The sequence below is a fragment of the Mirounga angustirostris genome, unplaced genomic scaffold (assembly GCF_029215605.1).
Source record: "Mirounga angustirostris isolate CCGP_5_RB_7025 unplaced genomic scaffold, mMirAng1.0.hap1 SCAF_4, whole genome shotgun sequence".
Lineage (NCBI taxonomy): Eukaryota > Metazoa > Chordata > Mammalia > Carnivora > Phocidae > Mirounga > Mirounga angustirostris.
Window position 1 is genome coordinate 16,450,604 of NW_026991712.1, and position 20,336 is coordinate 16,470,939.

The 20,336-nt window shown below is 45.1% G+C and overlaps 1 protein-coding gene across 1 annotated transcript in view; it reads right to left on the reverse strand.

The window, feature by feature from the left end:
- Positions 1 to 20,336, reverse strand: part of FER1L6 (fer-1 like family member 6) — a 148,342-nt gene that overhangs the window by 26,065 nt on the left and 101,941 nt on the right. The window contains exons 23-33 of the mRNA XM_064587907.1: positions 20,201 to 20,311; positions 19,778 to 19,939; positions 18,489 to 18,669; positions 16,037 to 16,263; positions 14,232 to 14,354; positions 12,933 to 12,972; positions 11,522 to 11,637; positions 10,130 to 10,261; positions 9,106 to 9,231; positions 5,530 to 5,657; positions 1,318 to 1,488 (exon numbers count right to left, since the gene is read on the reverse strand). Coding sequence (XP_064443977.1) covers positions 1,318 to 1,488; positions 5,530 to 5,657; positions 9,106 to 9,231; positions 10,130 to 10,261; positions 11,522 to 11,637; positions 12,933 to 12,972; positions 14,232 to 14,354; positions 16,037 to 16,263; positions 18,489 to 18,669; positions 19,778 to 19,939; positions 20,201 to 20,311 — 1,517 coding nt within the window. The remainder of the gene's footprint in view (positions 1 to 1,317; positions 1,489 to 5,529; positions 5,658 to 9,105; positions 9,232 to 10,129; positions 10,262 to 11,521; positions 11,638 to 12,932; positions 12,973 to 14,231; positions 14,355 to 16,036; positions 16,264 to 18,488; positions 18,670 to 19,777; positions 19,940 to 20,200; positions 20,312 to 20,336) is intronic.

A 20,336-nucleotide genomic window follows, 5' to 3' on the forward strand; every position in this document is an offset into this window, starting at 1 on the left:
CAGTCGCTTAACCGACTGAGCCACCCAGGCGCCCCTGAACTGGATTTCCATGCTATGAAAACAATGATTTCAAAAAATACTTAATGACACTACAGAATGCTTAGGATATAGGGATAGATGCAAGTAGCCCCTTGCAAAATGACATGGCTAATGTGAGGCCACTTCAGGGAAAAACAGCATAGAAAAAATGCTAAAAGGAAATAGGTAAGAATTTTTTATACAAGTTATGTCTGGGTGGAATAATTTGAGCATAATTTTGTACTTTCTGCATTTCCTCAATTTTCTGCAATGAATATATATTATTTTATATTCAAGAAAAGCATGTCTAAAATTACACCATGGAAATCTAATGAGTGTTTTTCTATTTTTCCCGGCTGAAATTCGGAAGATTTTTATTTTTTCTTAAGATATCAGATAAAACACACCTAAAAAAAATAAAGCTGGTAGTCTACATTTTAAAATGAAGCAGAGGGGTGCCTAGGTGGCTTAGTCGGCTAAGCCTCTGCCTTTGGGTTTAGGTCATGATCTCAGGGTTCTGGGATTGAGCCCCGCATCAGGCTCCTTGCTCAGCGGGGAGTCTACTTCTCCTCCCTCTGCCTTTCCCCCTGCTCATGTGTGCTCTCTCTCTCAAATACATAAATAAAATCTTTCAAAAATTTTTTCTGATGAAGCAGAATTCAAAATCATTGTAAAGAGTGAGAGCTGGTCCATTCCTCCCTCTTTGTAAGGTGCGGATAACACCTCAATGGGTTTTGAGAGAACTGAATGAGGTACAGTGTCTGGTATATCATAAGCCCTCCTGAGTGTTTGTTATAATTAACTAGGATATTGGCATTTGTGTACTATTAATCATTCTTCTTCTAGGGTGCCTGGGTGGCTCAGATGGTTGAGCGTCTGCCTTCGGCTCAGGTCATGATCCCAGGGTCCTGGGATCGAGTCCCGCGTCGGGCTCTCTGCTCTTGGGAGCCTGCTTCTCCCTCTGCCTCTCTCTCTCTCTGTCTCTCATGAATAAATAAATAAAAATCTTTAAAAAAAAAAAAAAAAATAATCATTCTTCTTCTAACATCATTCTTCACCAGGAAACTCTGCCCACCGGGCCCAGCCGATTGAGTGAACATGTTAATTCAGCTCTTGACTCTTGAAGAACTTGCCCTGGGTTCTAAATCCGTGCTGCCTCCCCAGTCCCAACCACCCTCCAGTGCAGCGAACAGTTTCTCCCACCAGCCCCGCTGACCTGGAACCCCTCTGAGACATTCAAGCTGAGCCTTGGCTGGCGCAGCAGTTCCCCCTGCCCCCCCCACCCCGAGAATAACTTACATCTCATACTGGCTCTGCAAGCCACAGATGGCTCGGTGTCTACTGTAGAAACGGTTCTCCAGGTCGATCCTGGTCTCCCCAATGAGGTCATCTGTCCCAATCAGGTCATGGTCATAGATCAGGATGGAGAGCAGGGAGTCCTTTGGGAATGTGGCCTGGATCTCAAATGACCTGTGGTCCAAGTAAAGGCATTAGGAATCTACATCTGGCTACACAGGGAACGTCTCCCCGGTCTGTTTTGAGCTAGCCTGCGGTTCATAGGAACTCACTAAACTCGGTGAATACTTAGTAGATATTTATTTGATTTAATGTTTCATTGAGATTCAATTTCCAATTCCGCTGTCAATTTCCAGGAGCCAATGATCTCCACTTCTGTGGGTCACATCCCACAGTCTTCATCTAGGGTGACAGCAAGATGGGTATGAAACACCTGGGGGTTCGGTCTCCAACAGAACTGATTTCCAATTTTGGATTTGAATCTGCAACTTCTTGGGTGTAAAACTTTGGGAAAGTTATTCCATCCCTCTTAGCCTCCTTAGGTATAAATGGGGATCAGTATATCTTCTTTATAATATAGCACGGTCATTAACTGTCATATTGTTTATACAAAGCACACATTTAGCTTGCAGGTATGCAACTGGTGTCCAATAAACTGCCATTCCCTTCCCCCTCCCTGGTTGCTTCATGGGGGGTTGGGGTGTCAGCTGAGTATGTTTTACATGAAAAGGCTTTTGAAGATGGAAAATCCCGAAAACAGAATTGCAGGACTGCAATGCCGTCTCTGCAAACTTCTGAGCCCCTCGACCATGAGACCTGCCTCCTTCACCTCTGCTTTGCTGGAGCCCTGGCTTCACCTGCAGAGAGTAAGCAATGAATGTCTCCCTGAACCGGAAGGGATCTCGGGAATCACCATATCCCAACCCCTTCATTTTACACATAAGGAAATTGAAATCCAGAGCACAGAAGTGACTTGCCTGGACCATAAATCAGGTCAAGCTAGGGTAAGTACCAGTTCCCTGACCCCCCTAGTTCTGAGCTCTTTCCATGATACCTCACTAGCGCAAGGTGTTGAAAAGCAGTGCCGTGGGATTTCCTGGGATAATGCATTATCCGCATTGCTGAGCATTACAGAAGATAATTAAGGAGGGCACTTGTACGGATGAGCACTGGGTGTTGTAAGGGATGAATCACTAAATTCTACACCTGGAACTAATATTGCACTGTATATTAACTCACCGGACTTTAAATAAAAACTTGGAGAGGAAAAAAAAAAAAAGAAGTAAATCCTGAGTCCATTTAGGGAAGGGTCTTCTTGAGAAGAAAATAAAAAACACACCAGCGTTCTCCGGCCCTTCCCAACTCCGGCTGCCCTGGGACAGGTGCTGTGGGCTGGCCTGTGAGCAAGGGACCAAGAGGAGGTGGGGAGAAAGGGAGGATGGAAGGCCCATGATTTCCCTCCGTGTCCAATGGCCTGTCTGGGCTGTTGCCCTTGGGGTCAGACCCACTCAGCCCCGGCTCTCAGTCTCCAGTGGCAGCAACTACAATTCCCACACCAGCCCCCCCCGCCAATGAAGCCTTCTTGAGAGAAAGCAAGAGAGATGCCGCAGCTCCATGGACTGGAACTGACTGAGGCAGCTCTAATAGGCCAGAGATGTGGCTGTGCGGGGAAGAAATCCATATGTCTTCCATCAGTAGTCATAGCATTGCCTGGGCGCCAAGATGTAGATTCCAGACTGTGCTTGATATTCTGGAGGTGTCTCACCAGGAAGCCTCCAGCCACAGTCTCTGGGGCTGGCCATCCCATGGTTGCTGCCACCAAGAAGGACTTGTTAAGTGCTTAACTACCCTGCCAACGGCGACAGAAGACCCAGTTGCTTTGGTCCATCTTCCCAAGCGGAGTGTCACAGATTAACCTCTCTTGACTATTCACTGGAACTGTCATTAAAAGAACTACCAGAAACAGCTCACCGTGTTTGCACTTCCAGTCACCCAGGGAAAGACTAGGCTTCCACACTGAGATACTACCTCTAAATACAATGGGGGATGAGAAAAGAGAAAGCACTGGGGCGCCTGGCTGGCTTAGCAGAGTGTGTGACTCTTGATCTCAGGGTTGTGGGTTTGAGCCCCACATTGGGCATAGAGATTACTTTAAAAAAGAGTGAAAGCATATGAAATGGGTAAAACTGAGCCTTGTTGAAACATTCAGTACCTCTATGCTTCAGAGCAAAGTTGTTCATTCATTCATTCTTTTATTTATTCATTTGTTCATATGACATTTATTATACGTTGTATACCTGTATGCCAGGCACTGTGAAGAAAATGAGGAAACGCCAAAGGAAACCACCTCAGGATGATGCAGAGTGACAGGGGCCCATTAATTCTGATTGGAAACTGACTGAAGGTTGTCCCTCCATCTATTCATTCATTCACTCTCCAAATACTTGCTGAGCATCTGTCTGCTCTGTGCGAGACCCTGTTGTAGGTTCTAGGGATGCAGCATTGGATGGACTAGACCAAATCCCTGCTCCAAGGGAGCTTACCTTCTGATGGGAAGATGAGAGATGGCCAATAAACACAGAAACGTGTCAAGTTATGTCAGAAGCTATGAAGGAAAGGAAAGCAGGCAAGGTGCCAGGCATCAGGGATGGAGCCTGTGACTTCCTCATACTGTGAGGTCGCAAGAGGGATTCCCCAGACTCCAGGTCAGGGACAGGAGCCCTCTACTTTGCCTGCTGGAACATGCAGGATTGAGCCAGCAAATTCTATCCCCAAGTAACAATTAAAAACACACTGAAGAAAGCATCTACATATGGAGGGCTTCTGGCAGAGGCTCCACAATGCCAGAGGCTGGTGGGAATATTTCATCGTCCTCTTCTTTTGTTTACCATAGCCATCAACAGGGTAATAAAACCAGTCTAATTCATGCACTGTGCTGGAAGTACCTTATAAAAAGTGACTACAAAGCACTTGGCAAAATGAAGTGCTGGTTACATAAACAGCAAGTAATAATAAAGGTCATCTCTGGGTCAGGGAAGCAAGGGTAAACCTCCCTGGCACCATTGTTTTAATCATTCTCATTAATCTGAACAGGCAAGATCATGTATCGCCTCATTTCCTCCAGAGCAATAAAGTGTTAAGAGGTTCATTCTGATCAAATGTCAGAGGGTCCACAGCAATCACAAAAGTGTAAATGAATTTAAATGAGGCTAATGGAGAGTTCCTCTCACGCTCCTTGCTACTCCAGAAAAAAAGAAGTTAAATACAGTTAGGACATAGCCATTGCTAAAATGATTATCACGGGGGGAGAAGGAGGAAACAGATGTGTTCTGAGTGTCAACTACATGCTCGTGTAGATAATGTGCTAAGTGCTGTATATTTAATCTTTTAAAGGCCACTGAGAGTCAAGTGTCACGATTGTTTGTTAGAAAAACTGGGATCAGAGAGGTTAAGCCACCTGCATAAAGTTACACAGCCTGTATGTGGCAGAATGTAACCCACATTTATCTAACTCCAAAGTTAACAGCAATCAGGTGCACACATCCAAGCGGGGAATACAAATGTGTGCCATAAACTGTTAGAAGACAAATGGGGGCAGTAGGGTTGCTGTGAACTGGAAAACATCTCATTCCCCCAAACACGAACAAATGCAATGTGTGCTGAAACACTTTGCAGGAACGTAAAACACAAGCAGAGGATGCAATTCAATTTGTTTGCTTCAGGGGTCACCCCAGATGAGCTGCAAAATGATCTGATGGAAAAATCCCTTTGATAGGAGACAAAAGACCAAAGGTATGGCCCCTTCTCCCCTACTCATGAGCTGTGGGAACTTGAATAAGTTTTTAATCTCTCTGTTGCTGCCCTTGGCTTGTTTATAAAAAGGAAATCTCTCTGTCCAAAGGCAGAAGGCTGATTCTGATGACCGTTCAGATGCTTCTTGTATTTAAGATCTAAGAAGATCATTGTTGGAAAACTATGGGCATGAAAATCACCAGGTACCACCAAATTCCTGAAGGGGCCACAAAAGAATTTAGTTCTTCTCCATGAAGGTTAGCTTGGTGAAGGTTAGTTTGGCGATTACCAAGAGGTCAGCTTAACTTCCTGCCACGTTCACTCAGACACACACACATACGCACCAGCCCCTCCCCCCCCCCCGAGACACAGCAGGAACAAACACACACAGGACAGTATGTCATGACCCAGGTGGCCACTGACCTTCCAAATACTGGGTTCAGTTGTTTGGGGATGTATTTATCCCGGTCTTTGATTTCTGTCTGGCCAAGCTTGACCACAATGTAGGGATCCGCTTTGCCATCCGAATCAGCGGGGCTGAGATTAAATGCCTGGAGAGAAAGAAAATTCTGTTGGTCCAGTGGTTCCCAACATTGGCTGCACACTCAGATCACCTGGGATTTTTAAAAAATATGGATGCCTGAGTTCCATCCCCAGATTCTAATTTAATTGACCCTGAGCTTTGGGACTTTTAGAAGCTCCCTAGATGATTCCAGTGTGCATCCAAGGTTAAGAACCACTGCTTTAGCCTCTCCATTTTGCTGCTGAAAGAAAAGTTATTGGCTTTTCTCAAGTTGAACTTTCTCTGGAGCCATCTCCCCAGTGGAAAGCAATGCTTGGCACAGAGTAATGAGCACTATGCTGGACACGAGCCAGAAGGCATGACTTTGAGTTCTAGTCCTATTTCTTGTATGATCTTGGGCAGGCCCCTCTCCAAGATCTATCTGTAAAATCATGGGGAGGGGGACGTGAAGGCCCATCCCACAACTGATGGGCTCTGAATCCATGACTCCGTCAGGCCTGCATTTAGCACGGGCCAGCTGAGTAGTGGTCTGTTTCTCAGAGTGAGGTCTGCTTCTAGACAAGCTGGGCCTTAACCCATCCCGAGGAAACGCTTTCTAAGCGAAGGCCCACATAGGGGGCTGGTGAGAAACTGTAGAAATGAGAGCTGAGTGAGAAACGATCCCATTTTTAGGACTCTGTCCTACAGATGGAATACACAAGCACACAAAGCTCTGTTTTCAAGGATGCTCATCAGAGCATTGTTTTCTAGCCAGATTTGTAAATAGCCTGTATGTTAATTACTTAGGGAGAAATTCAATATAGAGAAATCCAAAATACCCTTTCCCCATTTGCTCTCATCACATCACCCAGTTTTAATTCCTCACGTAGCAGTTATCTCTGACATTTATCTCATTTACCTGCTCCTCTGTTTATTTTTGTCCTTTCTTAATCCCCACACCCCCCGCCCCCCGCTAGTGTGTGATCTCCATCAGAGCAAGGGTGCCATCTATCTTGTTCATTACATTATCTCTAGGACCTAGAGCAGGGTCTTAATATTTGTTGAACGAATGAATAAATGGGAACTACATTAATTCAAGAAAACACTAGGTGTCTACTACAAAGAAGAGGAACACCTATATGTACTGATCTGGAAAATGACCAAGTTATACTGTATAAGAGAAAAAGAGATCAATATGTAATGCATGAAGCAAGAGTCTATTAAATAAGTACTTAGATGTAGCTGTAGACAAGTGTAAATACAGTTGACTCTTGAAAACATGGGTTTGAACTGTGCAGGCCCACTTACATGTGGGTTTTTTTCAATAAATACGGTACAGTACTGTAAATGTATTTTCTCTTATGATTTTCTTAATAATATTTTTCTGGTCTCTAGCTTACTTTACTGTAAGAATACAGCGTATAGGGGCACCTGGGTGGCTCAGTTGGTTAAGCGACTGCCTTCGGCTCAGGTCATGATCCTGGAGTCCCGGGATCGAGTCCCGCATCGGGCTCCCTGCTCGGCGGGGAGTCTGCTTCTCCCTCTGACCCTCCTCCCTCTCATGCTCTCTGTCTCTCATTCTCTCTGTCTCAAATAAATAAATAAAATCTTTAAAAAAAAAAAAAGAATACAGCATATAATACATAGAATACACAAAATATGTGTTAACCAACTGGCTATGTTATCAGTAAGCTTCAGGTCAAGAGTAGCCTTATTAGTAGTTAAGTTTGTGGGGAGTCAAAAGTTATATGTGGATTTTCAACTGAGAGGGGGGTCAGCACCCCTCACCCCCACATTGTTCAACTATAGATATGGATGTGTTTACATAGTCATAAGAAAAGTGAGTTATTTCCAGGGATAGAATTGCAGAGGTGGGGAGATTTGATTTCTTTCTTGGAGCAACTTTTAAGTAGGAGTATTTTTTACATTTTTGGATATTTTATTAAATTAAAAGATTTTTTTAAAGATGTTATTTATTTATTTGACAGAGAGAGAGAGAGAGCAGAAGCAGGTGGAGCGGCAGGCAGAGGGAGAGGGAGAAGCAGGCTCCCTGCTTAGCTGGGAGCCCGTCTCGGGGCTCGATCCCAGCACCCCAGGATCATGACCCGAGCTGAAGGCAAATGCTTAACCGACTGAGCCACCCAAGTGCCCCTGTAAGATTTTTAAATTAACTTATTATTTATATTTTCCCTAAGTAGTAAAGAATAATTCATCTTTGTTTTATGCCTCATTTATGTTTCTAAAAAAGGATATAGGCAATTTGAAGAAGGAAGTTAGAATAAAATAAGCCTACTGCAATCAAATAGGATTATAAAAATCAACTCCAAGGGCAGGATATGAAAACAAATACATGAACCATAAAGGTTCAGCAGAGATTTGCTTTGATTGAACATCAAATGTGGCCCCAAGCTTCCGGGCAATCAGGTCAAAAAGTTTCATAATTAAAGTGTAGTGCTCTCAACCAAGAAGCAGACTCTTAAGTACAGAGAACAAACAGGTGATCACCAGAGGAGGAGGGTGGGGGATGGGGAAATAAGTGATGGGGATTAAGGAGGGTACCTGTCGTGATGAGCACCCGTGATGTATGGAAGTACTGAATCCCTATGATGTACAACTGAAACAATATTACAACGTATGGTAACTAACAGGAATTTAAATAAAAACTTAAAAAAGGAAAAAAAAAGTGTAGTGCTCTCATTATCAGAAAGTAGGAAGCCTAGAGCAGAAAAGATACTTTTCTTGGAAATATATTTGAAATTGAAATTTCTGACCTCCACAATGCAGAGCCCGAGCCTGGGGGAGGATTTCACAGGGATAGCTGTTCTGCTTTGCCCTGGTTTTGCTCTCTTGCCTGTGAGCTTCCTGCTCCAGGCCTATTTGGTCTTCTTTCCAGCTATCAGGCAACCACAGAGAGCAAATGAAGCTACCCTACATGCCTGCGAAGTATTTTCCCTGAGTGAAAAGCCAGCAAATGTGCACATTACCAACCAAACTTCATACCCCCCGTTATGGACTGCCGTGTGTGTTCTCAACATTCTGTGTCCAAGCCCTAACCCTTGATGTGACTATATTTGGAGACAGGGTCTTTAGGGAGCTAATTAAGGTTAAATGAGGTCATAAGGGTGGGGCCCTAATCCAAAAGGACTGGTGGCCTTATAAGAAGAGGAAGAGACACCAGGTCTCCTTCTCCCTGGCTCTCTCTCTTTCTCACTCTCCTGCTTGAACTCTCATTATGTGTATGTGTGTGAGCGTGCACGTGCTTACATGCTTACAGAGGAAAGGCCATGTGAGGACACAGTAAGAAGGTAGCCACTGACAAGCCATGAAGAGAGGCCTTCCCAGAAACCAACTCTGCTGGCAACTTGATCATGGACTTCCAGCCTCCAGAATGGTGAGAAATAAATGTCTGTCATTTACCTCACCACCGTCTGTGGTACTGGGTTATGGCAGCCTGAGCAGATTAAGACGATCCCTCAGAGTAAACAAGAACGGCTTACCGCAATAACGTACACCCTGATCAGGACTTTGACGGGGTGGTTGGGTGGAATGCCTTGCTGGATTCTCAGCTGCCCACTGTCCTCGATGCTGGAATCCTTGGGGCTCTTGTAAATGCAGAAGGAGCCCTGGAACAGTAAAGCATGACCCAGTGAAACGAGATGGTCATATGTCCCACCAAAGCCCTAGAGGGCATAGTGCTGGGAAAATGAGTGGAGTCTGGGACCCAGCAGGACCTGGGCTGGCGTTACCCTTGTGTCTGGGGGTCCTCAGGCAGTCCACGTAAACTGCTTGTGTCTGAGGTGCTTCTCGGTATGTCAGTGAATCGGTGTTGGTACAATAACAGCCTCCTCATAGGGCTGTTCGGTGAGGAATGTGGATAGGAGCATCAGATGGGATACTGAGGACCGTTAACACACAGGGAGCTGAGCTGGTGCTTTCTCCCACTAGGTCCTTCGAGCCTTACTGCAGTATTCCTATTTTCCGATGCTGCCAATGAGTCCCATGGAGGTCAAGTCCAAGATCACGAAGCGAGTTAGTACTACAATATCAGAGAGGGGCCAACTGCAGTCTCTGTGCTATTTCCAGCACACGGCCCTGCACCAAATGGCCCAGCGCACAGCAGGTCATAGTAAATGCCAACCACTTCTTTGTGATGCTGACACCGAGAGTCTGCCAGGATGAACAGTTAGTGTTTGATTAATCATCCAATTAGTACATCTGCATAGATCATCTATTTGGTAGGTCAGGGGTGGGAGAAGCAAAATAAAATTCAGTGATCCTTTTAGGTAACAACGCTGTCTCCTTATATCCCATCAGACTGAGTTCCGACTCACTTCATTGACCACAAGCCAAATATTTCAAAAGACCAGGGCTAGACCTTGTGGGGTTCTAGAGAAGCTCTTGCATAAAGACTAGGGAATTTTCTTACACACATCCCGCCCCACAATCTCATTAACAGAATTGAGTCACATCAGTCATTTACAGACAGGAGAGCCAAATAAAAGGGTTAACTTTGGAACTTGCCTTAAACTTCCCTATGACTCGGTCCCCATCCAGGCCATGGTCATCCTCCGTAGACTTGCCTCTGAAGAGCTCAAAGGTTTTCACCCAGTCTTCAAAATGGTTGAATTCACTCTCGAGATCACCCTCATATATCTTTAGGGAGAAGGGAGAAGAGAGTGCTCAGAGGAAGGAAGGCCCAGGATTGATTTAATGAGAAATGCCAAGATTCTCCAAAACTAGCCTTGATATATGCCCATTCGAAAAATCTAAGAGGCCACAGTTCATTTATTTTTAGCAAAAAAAGGAATATGATTGACTCAGCATTCCTAGAACTAGCTACCACTCTGAAACTTATAAAATCTTTTGGCTAAACTTTGAAGTTCCAAGAAGTATAGCTAAACCAAAATTTTTTTAAAATATATAATATATTATGATAAATATGATAAAGCTTTTTATAGCAAATTGATATCATCTGGTTATTGTATCTAGACTATAATATTTTGAGGACATTCAAATCAGTAAATGTCCATTAAGCATCTAATTCTTAACACATATGAAATAATGGAATATTTTTTATCATCATGCATATAGACATGAATTTTCTAAGTGTGAAGTTACATATATATATGTACTTTAGAAATGCAAAATTGAATTGAGTTTTAGGTTTGGTAATATAATTAAATCACTTATGCAAATTTCCTATCAAAATTACTTATCTAAATTTCTTACATGTAATTTTCATACTCCTAATTTTCATATCCATAAATATGCCTCTAGCTAATAGCCTCTGACTAATGTTAAGATTGGTCTGATGGAGCTGACTTTAGTGAGAGTTAAAACTCCTGCTGTTTGGGGGCATCTGGATGGCTAAGTTAGTTAAGCAGCCAACTCTTGATTTTGGTTCAGGTCATGATCTCAGGGTCCTGGGATGGAGCCCTGCTTTGGGCTTCATGCTCAGTGGGGAGTTTGCTTGAGGATTCTCTTTCCCTCTGCCCCTCCCCCCAACTCATGCTCTCTCTCTCTCTCTCTCTCTCTCTCTCAAATAAATAAATTAATTAATTAATCTTTTAAAAAAAAAAACTCCTGCTATTTTGATCATATTTTGAGCATGATGATGTCAAGCTCTGAGAGGTGAGCCAAGGGGAACTCATCCACTGCAAGTTACCTTGCTGGATCCAGGCTAACCAATGTAAGTTATGCCCCTTCTCAATATGAGGACACAGAAAATAGAAAATTAGCAAGCTCCATTGTCTTGCTTGCATGCTTGTTAAGGTTCATTTCTCTGCATCAGTGATTATAATGAAGACAAAGTAAGTTAGTTCAGACAAAGGCATTACTAGGGTTGACTGAAACACTAACAGAACCCCCATCTGGAGCTTCCCACCCCTGGTGAAGATGGCCGTGTCCACACACCTGCAAGACAGCCAGGTTGGGGATTTCGTCTTCTTTGGGTTTCTTCTTGAGCATCTTGTCCTTCTTCTTCTTTGGCCCATTTTCTATATTTACCACCACCTCGTCTGGTTTTGCCTCTGTGGATATTTAGTGGAAATTGTTAGACTTCTCAGTGCTAATGAGATGAGAAGAAACAGAGTCAAGCTCCCTCTTTCCCTTTGTTCCTGCAGGTGTCAGGACTTTTGTTTTCAAAAAGAAATAGTAACATGTCACTGCAGAGTTGTTACATACGGCCTAAAGTCTGTGTGTTGCAGGATGGGAGGTGACACCACTCACGGAGCAATGCAGTGACAACAGATCCCCAGGGCCAGGCAATGTTCTGGCCTGTCCTGGTGTAGGTAAGAATTCATTAAATTAGGCCCAGAGATGGAAGGAAGGAAGGAAGGAAGGATGTTGCCCAGTCATCCAACTGGCTAAGAAGTTGGTAACTTTTTATCATCATGCATATAGACATGAATTTTCTAAGTGTGAAGTTACATATACTTAGAAAATTGACTTTTCTAAGTGTGAAGTTACATATACTTAGAAAATATACATGTAACTAAATGTACATTTAGTTACATTTCCTCTCAGATCTGCTTAGGGACTTGAGATTCATCTAGTTCAGCAACCTGAGGCTCAGCTATGTTAAGGGTCTTGCACCAAGTCACAAATGTCATTAGAGAGATTACTCAGGAATTTTCCAGGAGCAGTCTCTAGGAAAACACCATCTGCAACAGACCTCTGGCTCTGCTCTTTTCCAGCGTATAAATTTGAGCTAGCTACTCAATCTCTTTGTACCTCTGTTTTACCATCTGCAAAGTGAAGATGCTGTGGCTAATGTCACGAGGCTGGTCTTGGGATTAAATCTGCCAATTAGGAGTGGTTGAGGAACTGAGTGAGCCTGGTTCTGGTTCTCCTACTTCTCTCAGTGTCACCTGAAAAAGCACCACCACTTGCTATCACTGTTAATTTTAGGTCAAGACCTACCGATGGCCTGAATCGAGTTTGTGGTCATTTCAAATCCCTGCCCTCTTTCATTTGAAATTCTGCCAAACCAGATCTATCGGATCCTTAACTGAATTGGGAACCTAAAACCCGGGTCACCTCTATTAAAGTTCACCACGCTGAATCTGGCCCATCATGCCAGCTTCCTCCTGCTTTTGCTTTGCTGTTTCTATACCAAGACAGGAACCAGCACTGAACTGGGTTCAGGAGACCTGAGATCTGGTCCCAGTCCAGCTCAAATCAGCTACATTTTTAGAGTGTTGTCATGTTCGTGAGCTTGTTCCTCACGTGGGAAATGAGGGAGTGGAGCACGAGCATGCCTCCCACTGCTTCCTTTTAGTATTATCTAACCCCAATGGCCAGATTCCATGCTCAAATAACTTACCTGCATTGCCTCTTTTCTCCTTGGGATTGCTCTCCTTTTCCTTTGAGAAAAGAGGGAGATTAGATTATTGACCCTACCATGACTCATTTATGAGTCCTGATGGCCAACAGTTCCAATTCCATCATCTCAGCCTTCTGCATTCTTGGAGACGCCATTTTAAAAGACTATGCAAACTGTGTCCAAGAAGCCCCCAAGCGAAGCTTCGCTGATAGACCAGGACCCTCCCGCAGCAAGATACCTGTCCCTACAGAAGAGGCGCCCATGTGTCCGAAAAAAGCACCAGCAAGCAGCAGACTTCCCTGCCCTGTGTGCATAGCCCCCTCTCGGCTACTACCTCTCCCCCCTCTTTTCCCACCTCCCTGGAGCATCACCCGTTGGCACCATGAGTTCCATCTGCTGGCACGCCAGGCTGTTGGGTCTTTGGGTTTGTCCCAGGGGTTGGGGAGGTTAGCAGGGTAAGGAAAAAGGGCTGAGCCCCCCCTGGGATTGGTAGTGTCCACTGCAACAACAGGAGGGAGTTTGGAGGCAGGGGCCACCGTTTGGCTTGTTTATTTAACTATATATCAATACTCATGGGTAGCCCTAGATGAAGAAGCTATGGTCTTAACAAACGAAAGAATCAGAAGAGTTTCTATGCAACTGAATGTGATAACATAGGACTAATTTTCCTTTCCTTGTTTACTTAAGGATGAGACGTTTTACCAAATTCAGCCCCTGAGATTTTGCCTGAATCTCTTGACCCACTTTCCAGTGGTTCTCCAGTTTTGTAACTTAATATCTTTCTTGTTCCATATACACAAAGCTCTGCTCTGGCAACCTGTTCATTATTTGCATTTGCTAAGGCTAACTCCTCTGCCTTTACATTGGTAGCTTCCCATACGAACTTAGAATCCTGCTGGAGACCTGGGGCCCTTTGATCTGGCTATCTCCAGGTGCACCTGCAGCCCCTATTGCTATACCCATGTATCCAGAGACCCCCTTTCTCATGGCTGGACCTTTCAGAGTCTGACAGGGGCTAGATCTCTAGATGCTATGCCGGACTGAACATCCTTCCAGCATTTACAACAGAGCCTGTGTCCTAGGGTCAGCTCCAGCCAGAGGGTGAGGATTTTGCAATTCTGGATGCTTCCAGGCTTTGACCCTTTCTGTAGTTAAAAGAACTGCACCTGAGTGGGGCCTAACCTATAGTAGAATCTAGAAGGGGATAATATGGGTTTGCAGGGGTGTGGGAGGGTGTTGTGGAGGGCGCTGTGTTTTCTTATCCAATCCCTTGACTGTCACAGCCAGGAGACACTCTACCTTCTGTGCTTTCTTCAGGGAGGCATAATATTTGGACCACCAGTCAATGACGTTTTCAGCAGATTCATCCGCTATGGTCCTCTTTCTCCTCTTGGTCGACCTTCGAGAAAGTTTCCTGGCATCCTGGCAAGGGATGAGGGATGGATTATTAGGGAGGCCTCATGGATCTGCCTGCTGGTGGCTGGCTGGTTTCCTAAGGAAGGGAACACACAGGTCCCCTTGGAAGCAGATGAGGGTGTGAGCAGCTTTTGAGGCTGTAGCTCTCTGTAACATTTCCATAAATGATACTTTAATCATCCACCCATGCATTCACTCATTTATTCGGCGAACATTTACTATTACTTAAATACACAGATGTGAGATATGGTGCCTGACACTGGGGATGAAAGGGGAATGAGAAACAATCCCCGCATCAGGGAAGCTTCATTCAGTAGAGGAGACAGGCAGGCGGCATGATATAGTGCGCTATGGCAGAAAGGCATTAGTTGGGGCGCCCGGGTGGCTCAGTCATTAAGTGTCTGTCTTCTGCTCAGGTGCTGATCCCAGGGTCCTGGGATCGAGCCCCGCATCGGGCTCGTGCTCTGCAGGAAGGCTGCTTCTCCCTCCCCCACTCCCCTGCTTGTGTTCCCTCTCTCCCTGTCTCTCTCTCTGTCAAATAAATAAATAAAATCTTAAAAAAAAAAAAAAAGAAAGGCATTAGTTGACAAGCAATTAATATAAGTTTTGTGATTCTCAGTTTCCTCTGTTGGGGACAATCATACCTGCCTACTTCACTGTTGGGAGGATTAAGCAATGTAATGTAGACAATTTCCTGTTAGCGTCATTTCTGATGTGAATGGGTCCAAATCAATGACACCAGCAACCATATGCAGGAGGAGACGGAGGGACAGGAGAGGCGGTGATGCATGAATAGGAGAGAGGAGGCATTTTGGGAGAGGACAGTGGTCCCATGACAGACTCATCATGTACTCATCATCTGTCTGCTCTCAGACATCTCTGGAGTAGCTGTGATGTGCCAGGTACTCTATCAAGAGCAGGGGATACTGATATCTTTAAGAAAATCATCTGTGACCTGGCGGGGCCCACAATTTTATGGTGGCAATGCACACTTAAGCCGGAATTCTAACAGGAAGTGGCAGGTGCACTGCTGGTAGGATGCAGAGAAGCCCTTGGGGGCCAAGGAGGGTCATACCGAGCATTGATACAATAGGAACAGCCTGAGCAAATATCCATTAATCTGTCCTACTCTGCTTTTTATTTCAGCCTTTACCATGAGCTGGGCAGGCAATCCCTCTGGACTTTTTAAAAACTGGCTGCTGCTTCATCAGTTGACATACCAGCATTGTGCACGCAAATTTATGACTTAGAAAGATTCATCACATTCATGTTTTATGGTTCTTTGTGTACTTATCCCTCTTGCCTTCCAGAATCTCAGCTAAGCATTTTGCTTTAGACTCCAGAGAATACGTCTTTTTTTTTTTTCTTACTTGTCCTTGTACGAAGTAGGTTCTAAATATTTGTGGAATGGGTCTAGATACAGAAACTATTGTTTTTCCAAGCTAATTAATTTAGAAGAGTTTCTGTTCAATTAAATATGACTGTCACAGTTGGCTAGCACTTGAATTTCATATACATTGGCTTATCTGTGAAGTGGATATCAGTATGTTCATTCTACAAACGAGGAAACTGATGCTCAGAAACGTGAAGTGGCTTGCTCACAGTCACAGAGCTAATAGGTGGGAGGATTAGTATCTAGAGCCTCCAAAGTAAAGCTTTGTAAATATGAAAAGGGGTTACATTCTGACCTTAGCTTTACCATCTTTGGGTGGCTCCTGGGCTGCCGATTTGGGTTCAGGCTCAAGCATAGGAGATGAGTCAGGGATATCAACCACGCTGCTTGGTTGAATCTGGGCAGAGTCGGGTACCACTGTGGGAGGCGGCTCAATATCCACATAGATGTGATCTGTTGGAAGCTCCTGTGAGAAGCCAAGGGATCCAGAGGGCTCAGTGGCTATTGACAAATCTGAAAGAGCTAAAATTGGAAGTATATCAGGTCAACCGGGTTGCAAAGCAGGGTGGTCATTTCAGAGATCCAGTACTGAGAGTCAGACAGATCTGGATTCAAATATGGCACGTTCTTATATCTCTGACCCTCATTTTCCTTATTTACAAAATGATGGTGAAAAAACCCATCTCACTGGGGGATAATCAGGATTCAATAAATGCTTGTACTTATTATTGATCCTTCAGAGCTATTTTAAATAACTGTGGTCATAAGGAAAGTGCATATCAAGGTTTAGGGCACAGGTCCTCTGTGTGGGTTTTCTTTTCCCAGTCCCAGTTAACTCAGGGAAACTTTGGAGGCTCCAGAGGTCTGTGAGCTCCCAACTGCAGGCTAGACTCTGGACACGTGATTACATGTGCTCATCAGGGAGCAGGGGTAGGTTCCCGGACTTTGTGAGATTTTTAACTGGATTGTTGATCCAGTGAAAAGATCATAACACTGTCCTTTCTTGCCAAGGGTCCTCTTCTCTCCATTTTGTGCTGTAGAATCCAGTACTCAGAAACATTTCCCAGTTGGGAGCCTCCGGAGTTTCTGTTCCCCAGCTGCTGATTTTTCAACAGAAAATTCAACTCCATAAACACTTGATAGGCATCTACTCTGTGCTGGGCACAGAGATGGAGAGATCAGTGGGTCAGAATAGAAAGCTCAGAAATAGAGTAGGGATATATGGCTACTTGATTTATGAAAAAGCTGACAGCACAAAACAATGGGGCAAGTAGACTCTTTTGGGGGAAAATGATGTACTCGATGGAGAAAAATGTAGCAAGCTCCCTATCTTAAACCATATACAAACACAGAGAACTGCAGATCTAACTGTGAAACTTAAAAACATAACACTAATAGAAGAAAATATAAAACAACATTTTTGTCACCAACAATTGAGAAAGTGTTTTCAAACAAAATTCTGAAAGAACAAACCATAAAGTTTAAAATTCAGATGGATATGATTACATTAAAATTAAGAATTTCTCTTCAAAGATGGGGATCACAGGCAGGCTAGCTTAGCAGTTATCCGAGTAGGAGAAGATATGATCTACAGGATATAAACATCTAGAATATACCAAAAAGAAAATTTAAAAAAACACATAAAACTTGGGCAAGGGATGTGGGCAAATCACAGGAGGGAAATCAAGGTGGCGCAAGCATGTAAAGAGATGTGTAAATTCAGGAGTAATCAGAGACAACCAAGCTGAAATAAAAATGAGATACCACTTTATACACAGCAGAATGACAAAAACCAAACCAAACCAAAACAAACGCTCAGAAAGGTGGATAATAGCAGGTGGTATTGAGAAAGAAGCAAATGGTACTCCAGACGCAGTAATGGTAGGAACGTAAACTGGTGTAGACTGGTGTAAACCAGCACAGCTCTCTAGAGTGCCCTCTGGTAGTAGTACTCAGTGGAATTACATGTGCACATTCTCTGGGAACCAGTAATCTCACTCCTGGGTGTATATTGCAAAGAAAATCCCACACAGGATCCTCCCTTGGGCAGCGCTCACAAGGATATTCATAACAGCATCATTTGTGGAAGTGGAGAGTTGGAGGCTGCCTAGGGGTCCAATATGAGGGGAAAGGAAAAGCAAAGTGGGGTGGATCAGCAGGTAGTGGTAACAAACTAATGTACACACAGCAATATGGATAGATCTTAAAGCATTGCTTTGAGCACAAGAGTAGGAAACCAAATGAAGATTACAGCATCGTGTTATATATGTCATTTAAATTGACTGAAATTTTACAAAGAGGGGCAGTGTGGGGCCTGCAGTGGGAGGGGGCAGGAGTGGGGATGGGGTATAAGGTCCAGGAGGGCAGTGGGTATGAGACAGAAGCCTTGACCAGACCAGTGATGACTACACAGCACGAGCAGAGAAGTGCAGTTAACTCCACTCTGCACCTGAGATCCGAAAGGGAACAAATCAAAGTAACATCAAGCAAAGAAAAATGTCAGGGAGTGGAGGCGGAAGGGAGCTGGACTCATATTCGTGGAAGCCTTCTTAGAGGAGCTGACCCTGATGTCAGTCTTAGAGTCAGAACCTGGCAGCTAAAGAAGCTGAGGGGACTGCAGGAGCAAATTCTTCAGAAAGCTCGACTTGATGGTGGGGCTCCCACTTCCTGTGGTGTCCCCTAGCAGGCCTCTGCAGGCACGACAGCTTTGTAGTCTGAAGCTCCAGAATCTAGAAGGTGCTTCCTACCTTGCTCAGCTTGGGTTCCGTCCACCTGGGAGGTGAGGGCCGGGGACTCCTTGGATTTACACAAAAACTGTTTCAAGCAGTTGATGGTGTAGGTGCCCACCAGGGTGCTCCTCCCAAAAGCTCGCCAGTCCACCACGCAGATGCTCAGGGGCGGGTGCAGAAGCTCATTCTCAGGCAGCTCCTGGGAAGAGAGGCCAGGGTGAAGTGGGGAGCACTGCCTGGGCTGAGCCCAGCTGCTGGTGCCCTGCTGACCTCTTTAGGGGCAGGATCAAAGCAAGCCAGGCACCCATCCTCCCTCTGTCCCTGCCTTTTTGTTCTGCCCTCCGGGTCACCCCTGCAGCTGGCCAGAAGTCTGGAGCATTGCCTTCCAAGCCAGGGAACAATTATCCATAATATGAGGGATGGCACTGACAAGTCATCCCAGGTGTAAAATGCAAAAATCACAGACTGCCAATTCAACTGAACGCTGAGCCAGACCCAAGATAGAAAACAGATGAAAGTGGACACATTAAAAATGGAACTGAGGGTAAGGGGCCAGTGCCCTCCCTCTCCTGTCTCCCGGTGGCCCCAGAGGCTCAACAACGCCCAGTGTGACAGGTTTGCAAACACTGTGCACATTCTCTAATTCCACTCTCTGCTGATTTAGAAATGGGTCCACTGGAGCTGTGTCACACAAAGCAAACGTTCTTCACAGTTAGTTCCAGATCAGAACACAAATATGTGTGTTGAAATATTGAAATAGAAGCTCAGGTGTCAAAAAACATCACTTTAGAAATGTAAGTTCACATGCAAGCCACTGACATGGTACATACAAATAATTTTTTAAAAATCTAACCACTAAGATAAGTTTCGTTAAGGAACCTTCTAGGCCAGTGCTCTGCAAACTTTAGCATGCATCAGAATCACTGGAGAGTTTGTTAAGCCAGAGGCGTCTGGGCCCCAACCCCCAGCAGTTTCTGATTCAGCAGAACTGGGGCAGGGCCTGAGAATCTGCATTTCTAACAAGTTCCCAGGGGATGCTGATGCTGATGAATTGGGGGCCACACTTTGGGAACCACTGTCCACCTGCTTGGATTTGCTGAACCTTTAAAAAGAAGACAATGCAACAGCAATAACAAAAGTCCATTTTATCCCGGTCTGAGATTCTTGCTCTTTACTCAGACTGTTCTTCCTTGTAGGTAGTGGACACCCAAAACTCTGAAGCATCTCCCCAAGCCAAGTGAATGAAGGAGGGGGTCCCATCTGTGGAAATGAAGGGAGTGAGCGGGCAGGAGAAGGAGAGGCTGTACCACTTCGAAAACGTCTGCCTGGACGCTGAAGTTCGGGTTGTTCTTGTAGCTCTGGATCACACAGGACTTGACTCCTCGTCCCCCACACTCGATGAGGACCTGAGGGCGATCCACGGAGAGCAGCTGCACCTTCTTCATTTCTCGGACTCCCCAGAAGAGGACCTGACGAGAGGCCCAGCAGAGCTGTCACTCAGAGACCCCGGGAGGAGCCGGCATGCAGGTGTGGGTGTGGGAAGTCAGGTGTGCAGCCCGGGAACTAAAGTATGTTCTTCTGGGATAGGACCGAGCAGCTCCCTGAGAGCCCCGTTCTGGCAGCTATGGCTCGTTTCCACCCCGCAATCCCCTCAGACAACACAGGCAGGTATGACAATGCACCAGTGCCCGTAGCCCCAAAGAACAAGTCAGTCCTCCCCTGCACCATACCTCCACTCGGTATTTACTCAGCACTGGCCGAATGTTGGCGGGAACTGGGTAGATCTGGGCAACATCCGGTGAGTCAATGGGAGGGAGCCCCTGTAGCCCGGATGAAGGGACCTACCACACAGAACAAGCGCTGGTT